This window comes from Chrysemys picta, chromosome 7 (assembly GCF_011386835.1).
Source record: "Chrysemys picta bellii isolate R12L10 chromosome 7, ASM1138683v2, whole genome shotgun sequence".
In the NCBI taxonomy this organism is placed as follows: Eukaryota; Metazoa; Chordata; order Testudines; family Emydidae; genus Chrysemys; species Chrysemys picta.
Window position 1 is genome coordinate 36,026,710 of NC_088797.1, and position 16,331 is coordinate 36,043,040.

At 43.9% G+C, this 16,331-nt stretch overlaps 1 protein-coding gene across 6 annotated transcripts in view; it reads right to left on the reverse strand.

Moving 5' to 3' along the window:
- FBLN2 (fibulin 2) overlaps window positions 1–16,331 on the reverse strand; it is a 193,979-nt gene that overhangs the window by 31,550 nt on the left and 146,098 nt on the right. For all 6 annotated transcript variants that reach the window (XM_065551187.1, XM_065551185.1, XM_065551186.1 and 3 more), the window contains exons 5-8: window positions 16,141–16,327; window positions 6,723–6,929; window positions 1,131–1,247; window positions 604–705 (exon numbers count right to left, since the gene is read on the reverse strand). In XM_065551187.1, the coding sequence (XP_065407259.1) occupies window positions 604–705; window positions 1,131–1,247; window positions 6,723–6,929; window positions 16,141–16,327 (613 nt within the window). The remainder of the gene's footprint in view (window positions 1–603; window positions 706–1,130; window positions 1,248–6,722; window positions 6,930–16,140; window positions 16,328–16,331) is intronic.

A 16,331-nucleotide genomic window follows, 5' to 3' on the forward strand; every position in this document is an offset into this window, starting at 1 on the left:
TGCTAGCTCACAGGCTGGAACGGTAGCCTCTGCCACTTCACAACTTCATTGCCGAATGTCAGTGCCACCGGATTTGTGCTGTTGTAGATCCCATGGCCCAGGCCCCAACTGCTTTTGCTTGGAGGCCCCCCTCCAATGACATGCAAGGCGTGTACAGGCCCCACTCCTCCAACCTGAACAACTCCAATACAAGACTTAGGTAAAGCAAAAGGTGAATTTTACATTTAGTGAAAAAGGGATAGTAATAAGGTCTTATGTTTTAACAAGAGGTATGGTCTGACCAATCTTAACTACTTTGCCATGCGCGCAGTCAGGGAATGCATCTTTAAACACCACAGTGGAAATGGCTAACCAGGCAATTTTTCAAATGACCTGACAGATGTTGTAAGTGATATGTCTGAGGTGCTCAAACACTTTTAGCATCCCTCGTGCGATCTGGTTTTAAGTACAGTAAAGTTAAGACTCTACTACTACCTGTAGTTAGCAATACCAAAAATAATAGGACCTTAGAGAAATGTCCATGAGGCTCCCAAGACTAATGGGACCCATATAATGTGTCTTCAGTCTATTATCTCAGTGGAAACACCTTAAACACCTACTCACCTTCACAGGAAATGCCATCAGCCATGAGAGCATATCCACTTAAACAAGAGCACACAGCATTTCCTTCCACAATATTACAGATGTGCTTGCAGGGGCCATTATCTAGACAAAGCAAAGTTTCAAACATTTTAAAATTCAACACAAAAGTCATTTAAAGAGCTTCATTCACCCAAGTATAAACTGTGTAAACGAACAATCTCTTCTGGTAACCTTAATAACTACTTACCATCCTTCTATTATACTCGAATACACCTGTGTGGTTCCTAACTGTGTTACTTAAATTATCCTGCACTGCTGTTCTGCTTAAACTAACCTAAATAGCAAGTGTGTAATAACCTTGAAATTAGAGTCTAACCTCAGATTACCTCAGCACATTCCTCCTGACAATCCTCTAAACTCCTCAGGCTAATACCAGAGGTAATTTATGTATGGATGTGCACGGAAATGAAATCAGCCAAGGGAATTTCATTCCAGCCTTGTAAACATTCCTAAACCATCTGTATCTCCAGCTTGTCTGTCATACATACCTTTACACTTATTTTGTTCTACTTGTAAAGTCTTAATAGTGGCAGGCTGAATATTAGAGACTTCTGGAGCAATGGTGGCTTCCACTCCTAAGTCAGTGTTTTGGCCATCATCAATATCTGTGAACATGTACAAAAACAAATATTACACCACATCTCTCAAGTGCCAGAAGCAAAGATTCCAAGTCAGACCTTTCATTCACTTATGCTACTTTCTATCACCTATAAAGATACATTTTCAGATGACTCCATAACTTCTCCTGCAAAATTTATGAAGGCACTGAGTTGATATTTGTGATCTTAAAACATATTGTGTAAAAGCAATTGTCCATGTAGCACACACACATGCAGAGGGTTGGATGCATAAATGGATATGCTCCAGAATTAGCAGGCAGGGTTGCCTGCTGTAAATTTCTTCCACCAAATTAATTTTTTCTTGTAGGTGTCAACATCTAATTAATCACATAATAGTTTATGATTTAAGCCTTGGATTGTTGCCCTGCCATGAAGCCAATGTTCTTGTCTTAATTCTTAGGGTAAACTGCATGGTTAATATATAAAAATATACATGGTCTTCAAACATATGCCGTATATTCTACTAAAATGTAAATGAAAATAATACATCCACTGTTGTAGGCACAGTATGCAAGAGAATAACATCCAAATAGGCAAGTAGGAGTTTTGGTGACTAACATCTATCATTTCCCTTAAGTTTCTAAAAAGCTTTAAAGGAATTACAGCAGATCTAAACTAGTGCTCTGCTCTGTTATATCAACAGGAGCAATCCAATTTGTGTGTGTCATCTTTTTGTGCCTAAGCTGAACAAGGCCGAGTTTTGCCCTGAGATGTACAACTCCTGCTGGCTTCAGCAGAAATGGTAACACACATCTGAGCACACAATATAACCCACTGGGTGTATGGCAATGAAAGATGACTGACCAGGATTACTGCATGGGGATTTTCCATGAAAATCACAGGTATGAAAGGTGCAGAGGCATGAGGCAAGGGCAGGAAAACTTCATGTGGTATATCCCAATTAGATTTCCCAGTGTCAGAAAATAAGGCAAGAGATATAGAGGTGTCTGATCCAGCTAGATTTCCTGCCATGAGGGTAAGCCAACCCAGCTAAGAAAAATAAAAGGCACATTTTGTCTGAACTAAGACATCACTGATTAATACTCTGTAAAAACAGAGATTTTCTTTTTTCAAAATATTAACAGAAAAATGTAAATTAAAAGAAAAAAAATCAGGGTTCTGCAGAGAGTTCAGTGGGATTATCCATACCTGAAAGTCCATTGGGGGACAGAGGAGACAGACATATAAAACATGATGGGTTTGTTAGACACCACGTCAGGGGGAAATATTAAACAGGAGGAATAAGAACTCCAGTAGGAGCACTGAGAGCCATGGCAGGGAAGAATGGAGATTAGCCAGACATCCAACTACATGTATGTCTCTTCTTCCTGCGTAGCCAGGTGTAATCAAAGGCCATTGCCTCATGCACTACATCTTCCCCTTGCCCAGCATGAAAAAAAGACATGTGTAGTGCTGGATGAGGAGATATTCACAGGGTACTATGGCCAGAAAGAGAAAATAGGAAAATGCCATCCATGGCTATTAGATAGCCAACAGGACATCTGGTGGTGCATTGCAACCTGGAAAGGCAACGAAGCATTCTTCCTAAACTCACGCAAAACGTGGAGAGGAGCTATATAATCTTGCTTATAGTGCAGCAGTTTGAATGGAATATTGGTGCAGAGGCCCTGTCCCAGCTCCACCATCTCTGTGTCCCACAGCTTGGGCTCTTTTAGCATTGACCAGCATACGGAACTAATGTTACTGCATGCCTAATGCAGACCCAGCCTTCCCTTAGGAATTTGAAGATTATATCATCCTGGACTGAGGGTAAATTTTTCAAAAGTACCTAAGTGACTTAGGAACCTTAGTCTCATTTTCAGAAGTGATTTAAGCCCTTAGGAGCCTAAGTTCCATTGATGTTCAGTGAGAATTAGAATCTTAAGGGTCAGATTTTCAAAGGTATTTAGGAACCTAAAAATGCAGATAGGTGCCTAGTGAAATTTTCAAAAGTGCCTAGACAACAGTTTGCATCTTTAGGCACCTAAATACCTTCATGATCTGGTCCTATTTGCCTAAGTCACTTCTGAAAATGGGATTTGGGCTCCTACATCACATTGATACTTTTGAAAACGTTAACCTGAATGACTACAGTGCTTTGTAGATTTTACATATCATCTTAATTTATTTTAAGCCTTCCTTCTAATCATCTAGGAAGTCACTGATGAGGAAATAATGATGTCTGGAAAACGGTATGCCAATATACGACTTCCCACTTCTCGTAGGACATTTTTATTGGTTACGATGAAAACTATAAGTTAAATAGACACTGAATTTGATCACATACATTTTAAAGAAGAAGAGTCCACTTTAAAATAGAAGCGCCAGAAAAAAAGATTGGTCAAGGAAGTGGTTTGCATATTAAATGTGTTACTGTTCTTGAATAGATATGGGCAAACTATTTACTGTATAATATAAAGACCCATCCACCAACTTTCACTGAAAGCTCCAAACAAACCGATTTAGAGTACATTAGCAAAAGTTCATTCAACTATTTTCACCACTGCATCTCATTTATAGTCACTAAGGTTTGATCTGAGGAACTTCACTCAAAATTGTGGGTGCTCAGCACCAATCATATTTCCTAATATACCTATTGTGACGGGACAAGGCCAGATGGCTATAGTAAAGTAATGGGAAACAGATATATTAGCCACAGGCTAAACAAATCCCTGTTACCAGGATAAGCAAATGGCAGCTGCTCCAGGTCAATTAAGACACCTGGGACCAATTAAGATCTTTCCAGAAGGCAGGGAGGACAGCTAGGTTGATTGGGACACTTGAAGCCAATCAGGGGCTGGCTGAAACTAGTTAAAAGCCTCCCAGCTAGTCAGGTGGGTGCATGTGTCAGGAGCTGTAGGAGGAAGCTGTGCTGTTGGAGAGACTGAGCAGTACAAACCATAACAGGCACAAGGAAGGAGGCCCTGAGGTAAGGGTGAAGAGGATCTTGAGGAAGTGGGGGCTGCTGTGGGGAAGTGGCCCAGGGAATTGTATGAATCCTGTTTCTAAAAAGTCAGCTACTATAGCTGATACTATTAGGGTCCCTGGGCTGGAGCCCAGAGTAGAGGGCAGGCCCAGGCTCCCCCTTTTGCCCCCCTATTAATCATGGAGACTGGGAGACAACAGAGACTGTGCAAGGGAGGGTAGCTTCTCCTCACCTCCCTTGCTGGCTTATGATGAAAATGGCTCAGTAGGCTGTGATCCTTGCCTCTAGAGAGAGAAGAGCTATGTGGAGTGTCACAGTGAGCCTCTGAGGCTAGCGAAATCTGCCAGGAAATGAGGGACCCACAGAGACAAGGACAGAGCTTTGTAACACTATGGGCTTCAGCCAGGATTGGAAGCACCAATGAGATGATGTTCTCTCTTTACTGGTAGTCTGACTAGAAGTAGCGATCACCAAAAATCTTATAAGAACCCATCATCAAGTCAAATCCCAAAGGGAGACAGCCTCCCTGCAGATCGAGCACCACCTGGATCAGTCTCCATCTCGGTCCTTGAGATGGTCTATCTGGATGACCCAACTGGCCCTTTCACAAGGTTTCATTGGTCATTTTCACAGCTCAGTGGCAGAGAAACTCTTGATCATTTCAGCTCCAGGACAACTGACCACAAAGTCGCAGGTGATCAGCTTCAGCATAAACACCCTCATGAAGTGTACGCACCATTTCTGGAAAGTTCATCCCCAAAAGTTTTCTAAATCTAAGTTTACAGACCCAAGATGTTAAAAAAAGAATTGAAATTAAACCCAAAAATAAAACTCAGCACTAATTCTGCACACAGCAACACTTATCTATGTGGCTTTATGTACAGCAGTCTTGCAAAACTGCCATGAAAATTTACCACCAGACACAAAATCTATTACCCCACCACCATGCTTCTGATGGTGTTGGTGGCAGGATCAAACAAACAATTAAATTTGATCCAGGTGAGAAGGTGAACTAAATTTTGCAAGGCTGAAGTACAGAACTGTTTCTATTACCACTTCTGTATCAGGCTCCTTCCACAGAATTTAATATAAACAAAAGAGACGACAGCTGTAGCAAGGACATAATCAAAAAATACCTCCATGATGTAACTTTCTTAAAAGCATGGTGAGAAGAATGATATCATAAGAACTCATTATTTGAATTTGGCTGACAGTACTTGGAGTCTAAGGTTTGGCAAACATTGGATGCCAACATTTCTTTTGCTCGTTAAATAAATAAAGAATGTCTAAATTAAAAGCACTTGTAATTAACCTAAAGTTTTAACTTTTCAGATTAGTTGACTTGAAATCTTGCCATTAGAGAACTTTAGACATCCAAACAATTACAACACAATAGGCTTTCTTTACAAGTCTTCCACTGCATTAGGCAATGTTATATTTTATATCACTGGACAGAAGTCAATGATTGCAGAGAAAATTCAAGTTCAGGAAGCACTACCATGTGTTTGACCTTAATAAAGATTAGGTTCAATTGGAAAACTAGCCATGACATACAAAATACCTCATGTGATACATGACACACTGCAAACGCAGATCATTACAAATCCTTTACTTTTTTCAAAGGACCCTAAAGGTGCCTTCCTCCCTTTAAGATCTTTTGAAAATTTCATCCCAACTGCATTTACTTTTACATATGTCACATTTTTTCTGTAATGTATGCAAATTTCAAAAGTTGCAGGAACATTTTTAAGAGGTTCCTCCTCTTGCTCACACTCCAACCTTATCTGCTTCTGTATTCTGATGTGAAGTCATAATGCTAAATTTTCAAAATCATATTCATGATAAAAAGAGAATTTGAAATTATAACTGCTAAGGACACGTGAGTTTGGAAATGAAAAAATTAGTCACATCCTCAGTTTGAACATCAGGCTGGATCTTTTTAGAAGGATCAGGTTTGGTTCAGACTATTAGTTTCTACTTCCAACTACTCTCTTGGAACCTCCAAAGAATTGTTCAGAGTGGTACTAAGGAAACCCAGCACAAGAAAGTGTAGGATGAATAGCTGAAATTTTTCAAAGCAAGCTTAGATATTAAGACGTGTATCTTCCATTCTTAATGGAACCTTCAATTCTTAGTGGAAGATACATGTCTAACCCCCATAGATAACTTTGAAAAGCTTCTCAACCAATATCAGGAAAAGATCCCTGACTGAGAACTATCAGACCCAAGACAAGTGGTGGAAGCTCCATTGCTTGGGTCACTTAAAGAGAGATAAAGACTAAACTGATAAAGACTAGACAACATATCTGAGGGAATAATCCTGTTTATCTAGTTGCTATGATTTCCTGTTTTCCTCGGAAAAACTCTCTCTCTCTCTCTCTCCAACATTTAATTCACACTTTGTTCTAGATAGTATGAGACTAAATAAAAAGTCAGATTAAAGCTGGACAGGTCAGTAAAGATGGCAAGGTGGGGACATTACTAGTCATGTATGGGATGACTTTTCTTTATTCCTTTCTGTCCATGTTTCTCACCTGGATTACAGCTGAGCCCATCATCTTGCAGAGTAAATCTTGGGAAACATGAACACTTGTAAGATCCCACTGTGTTGATGCACAAGTGCTGACAGAGCTCTCCAGGATAGACAAGGCACTCATCCAGGTCATCTCCAGGTAAGTTGTTAGACAGTTCAGCTTCGTTACTGATGGACAAGGCTTCATTGTGATCCTCAATTTCTGAAACTATCAACATTATAGCGTCATTAAGCAAGATAAGAGCCTAGAGAATACTGCATGTCCTGTCATTGTTGCTGTATAGTACACTATACTAGGTCATGAGGAAAAAAACCACCAGCAGACACAGTGAAACCCACCTTAAGCAGCTATTCAAGGGATTAAAAAATATTTGCCCTAAAGAGGTGGTTCTTTAACTAAATGGCAATCACAATTGTTGTGTAAGCTTTGAGGATGCAGTTCTTTAAAGTGGCAACTGACTAAAGGGAATTGCCTCTTGGAATGTCCTTCATGCACCTTCACTCTGTTTGCAAGGTCCACTATATTATTATTAGTATGGCAGTAGTGCCTAGAGGCCCCAACTGAGACAGGGGGCTGACTGTCCTAGGTTCTGTACAGAAGTACAGTAAGAGCCAGCCTCTGTCCTAAAAGCGTATAATTTAAAGAGATAAGCCAGACAAAAGAGGGGAAGGGAATCAGAAGCTCAGAGAAACAGAGTGACTTGCCCAAGCCAAAACAGAAGTTCAGTGGGAAAAGCAGAAATAGAATCCAGGTCTCTTAAGTCTCAGTCCAGTGCTCCATGTTGACTATCCCTACCTATTATAATTTCATCTTGGAGAAAGTTACTGATATGCTTCTAGGGCAGGTGCTATACCTTGACCCCACTCTTCATCTCTCTTGTGGGCACTCTTTCTAAGCCCCAGGCCCTTAGCTGTACTTCTCTTAGGCTGGAACTCTGTGGTATATGCCACTTTTAGACTGTATCACCAGGTTACAGTACCTAGTCTCACCGACCATGTTATCCCAGCAGACCCACTGGGTTTCAGGCTTTGCTATACATTTCTCTCCAGGAGCTGTGATCAGCTTATGACAGCTTTTTCAAAACATATATGATTTATTTATCCATAGGAACATAACAAGCACAGTGACCAGGGTTAAATGACAAAAGCCTAAATGCATTATCCTGCAGTGGCCTTTCCTTGCCAGTTCTAGGTAGGCTCACAGCATTGGGGTAGATGAGGCAGACTGCCCAGGAAGCCTCTACCTCTCAGTCTGATTTCCCCAGTCAGTGTCTCTCTCGTTAGTTCACTGGCTTTTTATCCATTATTTTCTTCAAAATGTATAAGTTCCTTTGCCTGATTTGTGACCCTGCACCTGGTTCAAACTGGTCTATATGTTTCTCCATAGGGGGTTGGCAGTAGCCACCCACCAAATATTGTTCCTCTGAGCCCAGCAATTGAATTAAAAGCTAGATAGTTGGGAAGAGCTAGACTTAACTCTAAACTGGCCACAAGATAACCTCTGAACCCACAGATATTTACACAGTATTCATAAGAATATGATCAATAATTCCCTATTCTTCAGTCATCTATCCATATATCTACTAATAATTTTAAGAAGAAACAAACACTGAGAGATAATTGGAGTAATCAGAGAAGTTTCTATTCAAGGCATTACTTCTGTAGACATGCCCTGTATGTATAGTACCAATTGAAAATGACCCACACAATTTAAAAAATCATGTTATAGTAGTATGCTGAGCATGGGTCAGAGTATTTCTTTGAGATTAATATGCATCTGTGATCAAGGGTCTTTAGCTGCATTTAGGGTCATCTCCTCCTTCCAGCCACTTATCAAATCCTCCAGAAATGTCCCATGTCTTGATTATATTGCTTGATTTGTCCAGAGAACTCTCTCTCTAAAGCTGGAAAGCTCCTGTTTGCTACCCTTGGAGAGATCATGGTCTAGGCTTTAGCAAACCTGCAGTGATGTTCCCTTTTGGATCACATCAGTTTCAGTAACTTATTCTGTGGTTTGGCAAAAATAACATTCAGAAAACCTAGAGATTCTAATGCATGTTCGTGTGTGCTCAGATATTCAATGTTGCATTCCATATAATTTCAGTAGTAAGAAACAGTATTGAATATGAAACAAACACCTTGTTTTGTTCCTAGCACCTTATGTTTTAAAATCACTGAATTCCGACTCTTTGGAAACTTTTTTTTTTTAAATAAAAGCTGTCATCTGTGGGGTATTGTTATAAGAAGCATTAGTGATTATACCAAATCCTTAGCAACAGAAAAGAAATGTAAGAATGATGCCTAATGGCAACACCCTTCACAGTTTATTTTATAAAAAATCCTCAGCCTACGAAGTTTAACAATAAGACAATTCCCATATTTCACTAAAGCAGGGATGCTTCAAGCCAATCAGAAAGGAGGGGAAAATGTGCTTGCTTCAGATAAGCTTAGTGTACCTACAGTAGGTGACCAACCAGAGCTCTCTTATCCTTTTTCCTATTCTTCCCTCTTTGTCACTTACAAACTGCTTTGGCTGGATCAAGTGCCTGAGAGTGAACAGCAAGAGCAAAGAATCAAGCATCTAGTCATGTGCAGAGCCAGAGTTTTAAAAAAGGGCCCTGCTGAGAAGCAAGAGCAGAAGAGAATTTTCTTAAATCCTGCAGATAGTTTGAACAGATAATCCTAACGCATCAAAACTACTATTTTAACAGGTGTGTCCCTTTAAAGAGACACTGTTTATGAGCGTTCTGCTTGTGGAAGATATTTTAATTTATTACACAGACAACATATTTATCTAGCAGATGTTTTCTTTCGCCAGACCACTTCCACTTGTTGACTGGAAGTGCCTCTCATTCTAATAGGTGTAGAGTATAACATTACTAAGGATTTAAAGGGGTTTTGTTGTATTTCTGTATGAGTTTTGGTTTGGTTCTTAGAAAAGGAGTTTCCTTTCAATAGGTCCGTTTCTTTACCAAGTATTTGTTTAAGCCGGTTCCACTAAAATGCATTACTATGCTTCCCGTTATGTAAAAGTTAATTAAATGTCAAAAAAATTGAATGCCGGGTTAATTATTTTATGCATTTTAAAAGAATAATTTATCAAGGATTAAAGTAAAATATGATAATTCTTCAGTTAGACTTGTCAGGCCCAAATTAAGACCTTAGAGGAGAGGGAGAAGAGACAAAGCTTGAGTAGACTGAGGGTGGAAGCATTATGCCTACCAAGTACACGTGCAGACATAACGGGTCTAGGAGTGATGGGGCAACATCCTCACTAGTACACCATCTACCACCTCTGAAAAGATGTAACCTGTTATCCCAATGCAGCTCTCCAGGAGCCCGATTCAGCAAACCATCCCTATTTAGCATAGCACTTCAGCGTGTGCTTAGCTTTCACCATTCTTAAATCCCATTAATATCAACAGGACTTAAAAGTTAAGTATGTTCTTAAGTGCTGTGCTGAAGTGGGGCACAGATGCTGTCCAGTGCCTGGCAGGGACTGGATAGGGACAATAGCCATGCGTCCAAACATCTGGCTCTGGGTATTTTGCCCTACCAGTAGCGAGCCCTCACCAAATCCACATCCATGTGCTTAGGGACAAAAACAGCTACTGCTTAGGGCTGGGAAGGGAAAGCTCCTTGCCCCCTCCCCTCACCCACATAGTGACCTCTGCTGGGGCAACTGTGAATTACACTATAGTAAAATCACTGATTCCACACCTTCCCCCCCCCCGCCCTCCCCCGCCAAGAATTTTATTGTAACAAGCCAAACAACATGTAACTATTTAAAACTGGACTAGTTACAGCAGAGAGGCCTCAAAGGAATAGCGTTCCCCCCCCCCCAATAGCTAGAGGTGCCAAGCCTTGTCAGTTCTACTCTACACAAAGTTGACAGAAGTTGACATCACAGGAGGGTGACCAGACGTTCCGTTTTTAAAGGGACAGTCCAGTATTTAAGCACTCCTGCAGATGTCCCGATTTTTCTTAAAAATGGGCAAATTGTCCCATATTTTCTGTCTCCCCCCATCAGTACTGGTGGGTCCTGCTGCTGGTCGGATCCCTGCTCGCCAGCCACCTGCCCACCATTGGTGAGTGGGAGGGTCCCATAGCCGATGATGAGAGTGGGTGTGCAAGCCTGGTGGCGGGGCAAGGCTGCAGCGTGGGGGGCTGGCTGCTCCCTCTGCTGGTCCGTCAGTGCAGCCCCCGCTGCGTGCTGGCTCTCGGCCTGCAGGGCCTCGCCCCGTCCTGTTTCTGGCCAGCACTGGCTGAGTGTGGGCAGGTGCCAGGCAGCGGCTGGTTACGTATCACCTCTGCTACCCACCCATTGGCCCTTTACGTGCTCCCCCTCTCACTGTTCTCTCCCTGCTTTTCCCCTTCACCCCTCCCAGCCCTGCTGCTCATCCATATCCCCCCCCCCACCCCCCCAAAAAATCAGTGGGGCGCGTCCCACTCCCAGCACTGTGTCACTAACAGCCTGGCTGGCAGGCTCCTTCCTTCCCCCACTGCCTCTGGCTGGGCTGGCACCCCGGGAAAGCCCAAGATACTCTGGCCCAGTGTGCTGGCCAGGAGGAGCCAAAGCCCCACGCAGCACTGGCACAGAGAAGCCTCTTTGTCCCTCAGCTAAGCTCTGGAGCTGCAGCAGGGAGAAGCAATTTCCAGCCTGTTTGTGCCCCATCCCAGTGGCTCCACACAGGGCCGGCTCTAGGCACCAGCAAACCAAGCACGTGCTTAGGGCAGCACATTTTCAGGGGCGGCATTCCAGCCTTTTTTTTTTTTTTTTTTTGCTTCCGGCAGCAAAAGCCTAGAGCCGGCCCTGGCAGCAGCAGCCCCTCATGCGCGAGGGTGCCCTGGGGCCGCTGCAGTTTGCGCCGTGGGGAAGCAGCGCCCGCACCTTGTGGCTGGGCCGGGCAGGCTCCGAGCGGGGGACACTCGGGCTGGGGGCCGCCCCCCGGGGCACACGGAGCTGCCTGCAGGTGCCGCAGGGCAGCCGCCCCCCAGCGCCGCAGCCGGGGCTGGGCGAAGCGGCCCAAGCCACCCAGGGACTGCGGCAGGGCGGCCAGAATCAGCAGCAGCAGCGGAGCCATAGAGGGCGGGGCGCTGCCATGCGGGGCCCACGTCCCACTCTCCGGGGCTCCGCTTCCTCTGGGGCTACCCTGTCTCAGCTTCTCAGCCCCCTGCTGGGTGGTCCCCTGGCTCTGCCCTCCTGGGTCCTGGCCGGTCCTGGAGGCGGGAGCCCTGGCTGGAGGGACCCTGGGCTGAGGCGCGTCCCGGGAGCCCCGCTGCTTACTCCAATCCTGCCAATGCCGGACCAGCTGGAGGCAAGGGGGGAGCGGGCGGAGTCAGTATTGGTGGTGGGGGGAGCCCAGGGCTGGGGCAGCAGGAGGTGCGGGGGGGGGGGGGGCAGCCAAAATTTTTTTTGCTTGAGGCTGCAAAAAACCTAGAGCCGGCCCTGGCTCCACAACAGCTCCCGGGCAGGGGCTTAGCTCCCTCTTCACCCACCCCCCTCTCTACCCTGGGTCCTACCCCCAGTGAGTGTGGGGCTGCTCCGTCCCCTAGGCACCCTCTGCTGCTGAGCCACCTCTCTGGCCAGGTTTGCTGAAGCCCCTGCAGGCAGGTTCCCTGGGCCCTGGTGCACAATGCATCCATAGGGCTTAACCCCTTCCTGCCTGTGCTGTAGCAGAGGGGAGGGGGACAGGAAGTGGCTGGATTATGTTGGTGGCCAGCAGCAGCCTGGAGGAGGAGTTAGCTGCCTTTTGATACTGTGCGGGCAGGAAAGGATGGGAGCTGCTTCCAGCCATGGTGGGGGGGGAGGGGTGGAAAGAATGGGGAAGAGATGAGCTCTGCAAAGACACGGGCCAGGACATCCCTTCCCTTCCCCCTCCTCCTCTGTGGCTGGAAGCAGCTCCTGTCCCTTCCCTCCTGCACAGTGCCGAAAGGCTGCTGCTGGCAACATTCTGGTGTGAACCCTGGCAGAAATCTGAGGAGTGGGGGCATGTGAACATGCATGCCCCTCTCCCCACGTGTTGCCTCGGGAAGACGTGGTACCAGGAGAGGTCTGTCCCGGGGGCCCAGCCAGGCATGGAGGGTGGAGAGCACCAGGCAAGGAGGGTCGGGCCAGTCGGTCACCTTCCCAAGTGAGAGAGGTGTACAGGGTGTGTGTGTGTGTGTATGTGTGTGACCTCTCCCCGTGTGAACCCTAAAGCTTTAAAGATAAGAAGGCAAATAAAAAGAATCCAACTCTGCAATATTTCTTTTCAACAGGGGCTCAGTCAACTTGACGTTAATTTGAATGTTTGTACTGCATAGTTCTGATTGATTGCCATTGAACTTGCTTGAATACGAATACTTTTACCAGGTGTCCCTTATTCAGCATAGGGAAATATTGTCACCCTACATCACACGATCCTGAGAACTCAAATTGAAGGTGAGGGGTTTACAAGTAACAGGGGACTTTTTCTCAGGTAAAGAGCTTCAGATACAGAACAAACCAAAGCTTCATCCTTCTATCAACGGTCTATTGCTTGCAAGAACCACAGCTTTTAAAAGAAATTGGCTGGTAATTAGATCGGTGCAAAATTCAAAGGTGTTCATTTGGGGGAACTTATCTGTGCACAAAGGTTTGTTATATTTGTTTGTCCAGTCCTGCTGTAGGGGATGGCTATTTCCATATAAAAACAACTAATTTTCTCTGCGGTTTTAGATTTGAAGCACTCTTCACTTGGAAGGAATCCCTTCTTGTTCAAATATGCCCACACCCAGCCAAATTTCACTCCAAAGATGAGTTCACCAGAATAACTTTTCCTCCTCAAAAACAGCTCAGTTTGAGTACCAAGTGAAATGCAAAAAAAACCAAAGTGCAAACTTACTCAGAAAACTGTTACAAATATTTTGCACATCTCTATTAGCAAGATAAAGCTACTGATACCTTACTACCACCTCAAGGGAAAACAGCTAATCTGATTAGACAGCATGGCACAGGCAAGGGCTAAGATCTTCAGCTGCTATAAATTAGCGTAGCTCAATTGATCCTCACAGAGGATCTGGCCCAAACCCAAATACTTTAAAAATATGCAATGGATTTTTGCAACTTTTCACATGCTGTAATTGTCTGAAGAATCAAACTATTGCTGCATCAGTGTGACTGTTCTGGGCATTCCTAACAAAATATGAAATGATTATTAAAGACATTGGAACACATAATTCCTTTTTCACTCTACTTCTGATATGCTGTACAGCGAACAAGATTCTTTAGGAGAGACTTTCGGAGATTTTTTTTGTTGGAATTTCTAGGAGCTTTGAAGGCTTTCACATGAAAGTTCTGAGAACATCAGGGTCACATTTTATACAGTCTTACTTTTTAAATTCCCATGTACATCTTTAGCCTTCCTTTAAGAAAAATAGCTCAGTATATTTTTTCCATACTATATGCTAATACTCTGGAAAAAATAATTTCCCCCCCAGAAATCTTTAAAACATTACATCTTAAAAAGCTTTCCACTCTTTAAAGAGAAAATACATAAAAGCCTGTGTGTTCTAGATTTCTGTTTCTTATTGAAGTTCCACAGCTTTTCAATGTCAGAAATGTGTGCGTAACACAGCACTAGCTGCGCTACGCAATCCCTACACTGGTTTAAAACAGAATCATCCCACATACAAGTTGGGAGAAACGAATGGGCAAGGATTTGAAATCCAGCATGCTAGATGGCTATCCAGAGGGACAATGACTTGTTACTTATGTGTAACAGGTGCTTGGTACATCACTCTGGAGAGAGTATTATCTAGTGGTTAGAGAAAGGGACCACGAGTCTTGACTCTACCATTCTATTCCCTGGTTCCACAACTCTCTCACTGTGTGAAATGAGGTAAATTCACTTAACTGTTTGGTGTCAGTATATTCATTTGCAAAATGGATAACACTATTTACACACCTTGCAAGGATGCTAAGAGGCTCAATTAATGTTTGTAATGCACCTTGAGTCCCTGACAGGTGTTGTGGTATTTAATGCAAAACAAGGATAGTCCAATATATGTCAGTTTTGGTTCATCTGCAGTTTGCAAACCTTATTCAAGAGGTTTTGTTTGCATCATAAACCAGGGACCAGATTGTTTGGAGCAAACTCAGGGCTTGGCCACATGAGGACTCTAGGGTATAAATCTACAATGCACAAACCTGCTGCACACTAAGTCACTGTGTGGACTTTGCTACTGTGCACTAAATGTCCTGTAGTGTGCTTTGACCTACTGCAGTCAAAGTGCACTACAGAGCTTGCAGTGCATGGTAGCAGAGTTCAAAAGACCAATTAGTGTGTGGCAAGCTAGCATGATGTAGATTTATACCCTGACTTACCACACACTGTCTCCATGTGGACAAGCCCTCAGTTTTGTTTTGTACAGTTGCTACCCCTGTATGAGTTGCTACCCCTATAAAAAGCACCCACCCCCACCTTTACCTTTGCAGTCTTCCATGGGAATGACCCACTGACTTTCAGCCATTCCAGCACCGGTGACTCTGGGGAGCCCTGAGAGGCAGCTCCACCAATCTCCTTTGGTATTTTGGTAGGGCTGCTACCCGCCAATTTTAAAAGGATCTTTTGAGGGCTCAGAGCTGCCCATCTGCCTATGGCAAAAAGGCAGTAAACAGATTGCACTGCTGCTGCCATTACGTTTACTGAGCCTGAGAGACAGGAACCCCCAGCCTCTTCAACACCATTTGGTAGGGATCTACTTGCTCCTGCTGAAGGTGGACTCAAAGGAGAGGACGGGGAGGAAATGTTGCTAGTGTTGCTCTGCATTTTGAACAGGCAAGCCCTTTTTCAGTGAAACTATTCAGCACACCCTGTAGAAACTACTTGGCTTTACAGTCAGTGTTGTGACAAACAATAAGGAAGCAAGAGGACTGAGAGCTTGATTAAGGCCTTGTTGGCATGGAGAGTTACTCCTGATTAACTCCAGGTGTAGATGCTCTTATTACAGAATAAGAGTGTCTTACTCCAGATTTGCCTAATACAGTGGAATTAATCTGCTTTAAATTCACACCCTACCTCATTCCAGATTAACTTTCATGTGTACACAAGCCCTAAGCATTAGTAAATATTTCCTGCACACAGAAAGGAACAGTCAGTCCTATCTGGCTCAGTGAAAGCTTTGTGGATAACCATTCTGGACATTCTAATAGGCTGCACCGTCCAACCTGGTGGCTAATGATATACCAGCAGATAAGTGGGTATCCCAAGTTCAGAAGCATCTAAAATTTCGGACCCAATTCAGTCCATCTCTGGTCCAAAGGAAGAGCTTTATTTTCAACTGAAAGTGAAACCAATTATACTTCCACAGTATCACATTTTTTGTTTTGTTTTTTGTCTTGAATGGAGAAACCGCTTCTCTGTACAACTGCCTGTAATTAAAACCGGGGAACCTACTTCTCTCAGGTGTCACTGTTGGCAGAGGTTCGGGATGCCTTTTTATTTCTGGAGGAATAAGATGATCTTCTCCTTCACAGCAGGATAGCATCACGTGGTTGCAGGGATAGCCGAGATTTGGGTTGGACTCACAGGTTTGCCCCTCACTTTTTACTCTCAGTCCCAGAGTGCAGCAATCACAACATTGCTGT